The 6,000-nt window shown below is 49.0% G+C and overlaps 1 protein-coding gene across 1 annotated transcript in view; it reads right to left on the reverse strand.

The window, feature by feature from the left end:
* SBSPON (somatomedin B and thrombospondin type 1 domain containing) overlaps nucleotides 1-4,541 on the reverse strand; it is a 28,074-nt gene extending 23,533 nt beyond the window's left edge. The window contains exon 1 of the mRNA XM_009213207.3: nucleotides 4,127-4,541. Within this exon, the coding sequence (XP_009211471.1) occupies nucleotides 4,127-4,340 (214 nt within the window). The 5' untranslated portion in view covers nucleotides 4,341-4,541. The remainder of the gene's footprint in view (nucleotides 1-4,126) is intronic.
* Between the last annotated feature and the right edge of the window lie 1,459 nt (nucleotides 4,542-6,000).

Below are 6,000 nucleotides of genomic sequence, written 5' to 3' on the forward strand. Positions count from 1 at the left end.
GGCAGAATGGTTCTGTGGGCATAGAGTAACTGAGGGTTCTGAGATGCTGAAACCTGATTTATCCAGGAATAAATAATAGCCATAAATTGACACAAATATATGTGGCAACTGGCAGTCTGAAATCAGGCACTTCAGATCTCAGCTCTGCTCATTGGTGTTAACTTGAGTAATGGAAACCCTTGGAAAGCCTTAACTGTTCTGTCTATAAAAATACTAGTATAGGTCACCAGGTTCTTTTCCCAAATGCTTGAGGCAGTTGAGTCTCAGAACTCAGGACTTCCCGGATCTTAGAAAGGGAATACAGTCTATGTACCTTATTTGGAGTGTTCGCCTCTCCTTAGCAGGGTCTGGAGCAGTTCCTTGAAAAATATATTAATATTTTTGACGCAAAATATAAACAAAGATTATCAATATCCTTCTATCAGTGCAAGTCAGGTGAGATTTTTGCCACCAAATGAGTTATGAAAAAACTTTAAAATGTTAGCACTTTTTAGATTGGGATTGTCATATGGGTTTGTGGACCTGACCTGCTGTTCTTAAGAATTGTTGGGATGCCTGGGCGTGGTAGCTCACACCTGTAATCCCAGCACTTTGGGAGGCCAAGGCAGGTGGATCACTTGAGGTCAAGAGATTGAAACCAGCCTGGCCAACATGGTGAAACCTTGTTTCTACTAAAATTACAAAAAAATTAGCCAGGCATGGTGGCGGGCGCCTGTAATTCCAGCTACTCAAGAAGCTGAGGCAAGAGAATCGCTTGAACCTGGAAGGCGGGGGTTACAATGAGCCAAGATCACGCCACTGTACTCCAGCCTGGGTGATAGAGTAAATGAGACTCCTTCTCAAAAAAAAAAAAAAAAAAAAATTGTTGGGAGGATTAAGTGAGACAAAGTATTAAGTATCTGGCACATGGTGTGAGTTGAATATAATGTGTTTATGATTTAATATTAACAAATATAAATTATAGCAATATGTTGTCAGAAAATTATGATGTAAATATTTAATCAAATAAAATATTCTCCGCTGTCCACTAGTGCTAAGAGCCAACCGACAGTACATTTGCTACCTAAATGTCTACCACAAGCCAGGTGCAGTGTAGCCTCCTTCTGTCAACTCCACAGTCCCACACAGTGGTTTCATCTCCCCTGCCCTCACCTTTTTTTGAGACAGAGTTTTACTCTGTGGCCCAGGCTGGAGAGCAGTGGCGTGATCGCAACTCACTGCAGTCTCTACCTCCTGGGCTCAGGTGATCCTCCCACCTCAGCCTTCTGGGTAGTTCAGACTACAGGTGCGCTACCACACCCAGCTAATTTTTGTCTTTTTAGAAGAAAAAGTGTTTCGCCATGTTGGCTAGGCTGGTCTCAAACTCCTGAGCTCAGACAATCCGTCTGCCTTGGCCTCCCACTGTGCTGGGATTATAGGCATGAGTCACTGCTGCCTGGCAGTATCATTCATTCCCCTTTAATGAGGTGCTTTAGGCCCCACGAGGGTGACTTTTCCAAAGTCACAAAGCCAAACGGCACCAGGGTAAAGGTCGAACCCAGGATTCTGACTTTAGAGGCAAAATTGAGGCATTCAGGTTACTTCTGGGATTAAAAAAAAAAAATCACAAATAAAAAACAAATATTTGAGACTTAGACTCTGTGAGAGGAAAGGCTGCATTCCAGGAGTTGCCCCAAACCAGCTTCCAGCTGCCAGGTCAGCTCTGGGCCCAGGAGGCCAGGAGCCATGGTCCATATGGTTGTGGCGTGGGTCCAGGGCTAAGCAGGCCGGGCCTCTCAGCTCCCGGCCCTCTGCTCTCACCCTCGGAGGGGCAGACTCAGTCCCACCAAGTGGCCACCTTCTGACTGTCTTTATTTTCCTCCTCCCTTTGCAAGAAACTTCAGACACAGAGAATTTCTCAACACAGAGCTTTTTAGTCCCACACCTGCTTCCTTCTAGGCCTGCAAGGTCCTCTATTGACTCTGCCACAGGGTATTGCGGGCTTCAGAATATGCTCCTTTTAAAATTCAATCTGACACTATCTCCTTTTTCCCAACTCACAGCTCTTCTCCGGGGCGCACACTTACAGTGATTTCTGAGAGCTTCAAAAGACAGCAGGCCGTCTCACCGCTTCCGTACTTAGCCACTAAATCCCGACTCCAAAACCATAAGCTCTTTGTCACACTATTCTACCGCCTAGACCGAAAATAAGCAATTTCTTTTTGACCAAATAAAGACTGAGGGTTTTGCAATTCCTGGGAGCACTATTAGGTCTCACTAGAAAGCAAGTTCTTCTCGAGACATTCGCCTTGTCTCCTCCTCATCCCTCTTATGTGCCTGCATCTCTCCAGATCTGGCTGCCTCCAGCATCTGTCCTGTTCACCATTTTGGCCTCAAGGCCTAGCACAAGGCCTGGCACAAGCAGGTGACGTCCACAGTAACTGCTGGACTGTGACATTGGGCTTCCCTCCTACAGCCTGCCTCTCCCTCCTCCGGCAGGCCTCTTCCTCATTCTGCAGGTCCAGGCTCACCCATTACTTCCTCAGGGGAGTCTTCCTTGAATTCCCTGGGTCTTTTAAGTGCTCCCTTCCAGGTCAGCTCCTGGATCACCTATTTCAGTGCTAAGTGTGTCTAACAGGGGTTTGCACAGGTTTCCCGGCTAGAGTAGAAAGTCCTAGAGAGCAGAGACTGCATCTTCATCACTTCTCTCTCCCTGCGCTTACCACAGATCAGGGGACACTAACTGGGCCACAGGAATTCCATCATTACCTTTAAAACATAGGCAAGCCCCTCATGAGAGAGGCTTTGCTTGAGTTATACAGGGAAATGAGGCCGACAGTTTAGGATGCTGTGAGGAGGGGCTGGAGACACCTGGCTCAAGGGCGCTGCATTTCCTAAATAGCTGACTCTTCCATCTTACCTTAGTAGTAAAATACTCTGGCCTTGCAGCCAGAAAGGGAAAGAAGCTTATCAAAAAACTTTATCAAAAAGAATATCAATATTCACAGGTAAATCATTAGCTTTCAACCAGGGTCAAAAAATCTTAATGCTTTCAAGTGTGTTCTTTCAGCATCGGGCCTGGCGGCGGGCTGAAGCCCTCTTCAAACAGCGCAGAGGCAGGAGGGGTGCCCCCCACCACTGGGTATCTGGTTGCCCAGGGAATGGCATAGCCCCAGAAAATGCTGAGGATCCCACAGGCCGGGATCCTTCAGCTCGAACCCTAACATCTGTGTGGCTTTGGGGATGATGTGATTAACAGGAGCAGAGCGACTTCTACTTCCATGGCTGGCTTCTCTCAGGTACACCTTGTTCCTCAGGGCTGTACTCATCATTTGTTCCTTTATCTTTTAATTCAATTAAACCAGTTTTTATTGAGCCCTTACAGGGGCAAGGAACTGTGAGATACTGTGGGAAATCTAAAGTTGAAAAAGACTGACCCTAAAGGAAAACCAGCAAGATTACAACATAATAGGGACCTCGAGATACAATCCTTGTCATGCTGTATAGAGAAAATTGAATTCCAAGAACATACTGTACACCTCTTAGGAAAAAGAGCCTGTGCTACATTTTGGGGTCCAGAGATGAGGACACCTTCAGTTTTTTAAGACCTTGCTCTTCAGAAGAAAGTATTAATACCTTCCCAGAGCACGCCCTTGGCACAAAGTGGGAAGATTATACAATCCTGCCCTCATCACCCCTCACCAGCCCCAAAGATCCCCGAGGGTTAACAGAATGAAGGTGGTGGAGCCTGGCCCAGGGACATGCCCGTTATCTGTCAGTGCCATCTGTGCCGGCCAGAGGTGGCCCTATCCAAATGGAGTTCCTGAGTCGGAGATTTGGTCACCCGGCTCCCCTCCAGGAGAACAGCGGGATCCAGCCCTTCCATCCAGGCTTTGCTCTGTCTGGGGGTTGTGGGGAGGACACTTCGCTGTCTAGGAGGGGACTGGGAGACTCTAGGATGAATGGAGCCTGGCGTACCTGGATGGCAGTGGTGGGGATGGGTGGGGATGGAGGGGCTGGCACGCCAGGAGGGAAGGGGCTGGAGGACACCTGGCTCAGGGGCTGAGGTCCTTGGCACAGCGCCCTGCCCTGTGCCCGCTGGTTGCAGGCGAACGACCGGCGCCCCACCCTCGGCCTGGCCACCCACCTGGGCACGCCCTGTCGTAGTCGAAGCAGCAGTCCCCGGTGAGGCGACAGGCTTGGTCGCAGAAACACGTCCCGTAGACCCTGTCCAGCCTCCAGCCGCGGGCGAAGCAGGCGGGGTCCCGGCCGGGACAGCAGCGCCCGGCCTCGGCGCAGCCGGCCTGGGCTCCGGGCCACAGCCGCGCCAACGCGCACAGCGCCATCCACAGGGTCCTCATGGCCAGGGTTCCGGCAGCGCCTGCGACGCGGCAGACCCCCCCGGGCAAGCGCTCTGCTCCTCGGCTGGCCGCGGCCCGGGAGTTGCCCGAACGGCCGGAGAGGCACAGCCGGGCCCTGCCCCGCGCCCGGCCCCCGCCCTCCGCGCCGCCCCTCCCCAGCCCTGGCGGCGAGCCCGTCGAGGCCCGGGCGGGTGGCGGAGCGGCCCCTGCCCAGGTGGAGAGGGCGCTGCAGTTCCCGGGACGCGCCCGCAATCGACGGTCCCGGCGCCACCCACTCCCCGCTGCCAGCCCGCGCCCCAGCTCCAGCACAGGGACCTACGGGGCGCGGGAGCGGAAAAGCAGGTGCGGGTTGGCCGGGGGGGGCGGTTGGGGTGGGGTGCCTGGGCGTAGCCAGGAGCCCGGCCAGGGAGGCCACATTTCCTGGCTCTAAACTGTACTTCTAACGCCTGGGGACACATTAGCGAGCGGGCATTTTCACTATAAAGCCTTGAGACCAAGAGCACTCGAAGTGCACCAAACCCGTCTCAGCAGCACTCTACTCTGCGCGGGCCACCCGCCTTCGCCTGGGAAAGCTCATTCAAATACAGAGCGGACAGCAGCTCGCCCACCCTCTCAGTCCCCGCAGGCCGCAGAGAAGCCAGGAGATAAGTCCGAAGAGCATCCTTTCTTTCTGCTGCATTTTATAATGGGACTCTTCTGCCCCAGGAAAATGCCACTTCGCTTCACGAGGAGGCAATTCATGAATGGTGGGAAGAATAAATAAAATAACGGGGCTCAGCTTTCTGATAAAGCCAATTTCTCCCCCTGAAAACTCTGTGTACTGATATTTTAGAACTTTCACTTTAATAAAATGCTTGCCTAACTTTTTATATATATATTTTCTTCTTCCTTTCTCTCCAAATGTGTTACGTTTTCTGCACCACTCTTTTTGTTCACCAAAATTTATTCTGAAATTTTCATATTATGTTCTTAAATCATTTAATCTAATATGGTTTTTATGTGAAGCCAAGAATATAACGTTTTTTGCATCTGCGAACCTAAGAAATCGAATTAATTTCATAGACTTTCTTCCTTTCTCATAAAAGGATTTTTAGAGGAATTTTCTTTACTCATCAGAGCGAAAAGTTAACAAAAGTAGAAATGAAAAGCTTGACTACAAAAGCAGTAAAACAATACAGTAATCAACGATAAAAAACACATTCTGAAATGAAAAAGATTTAATACATTATAAGAATTTTATCTTATAAACTCTAACCACAAAGTTTGACCAGTGGAGACTAATCTTACTTCATCTTCCAAGAAAAACACACTCGAAAGTCAAAAAGAAATTTTTTCTTTGTGAGCTTATACAAATAAATTCTCAACGTTGAGATTGTTTTTTCCTCTTTAGGTAAGTCTCTCTTACTTTTGTAGTCTAAAGAAATAACATATACATATATACTTATATGTGTGTGTGGGGGTGGGTGTGGGTGTGGGTGTGTATCTTTAGCTTTTGTAGCTGGAACTAAATAACTTTGCTAGCAAATTATACCCTCTGCCTTTTCCCATGTTACAGGTTTTATTAGCAGTTTTGTATTAACTCATTCATGTAATTTATACCCATGCCTTCTCTAAGACTGCCTGCTTTATAGAACGCCTTTAGGCAGATACTTTTTTTGTA

This window comes from Papio anubis, chromosome 8 (genome assembly GCF_008728515.1).
Source record: "Papio anubis isolate 15944 chromosome 8, Panubis1.0, whole genome shotgun sequence".
In the NCBI taxonomy this organism is placed as follows: Eukaryota; Metazoa; Chordata; class Mammalia; order Primates; family Cercopithecidae; genus Papio; species Papio anubis.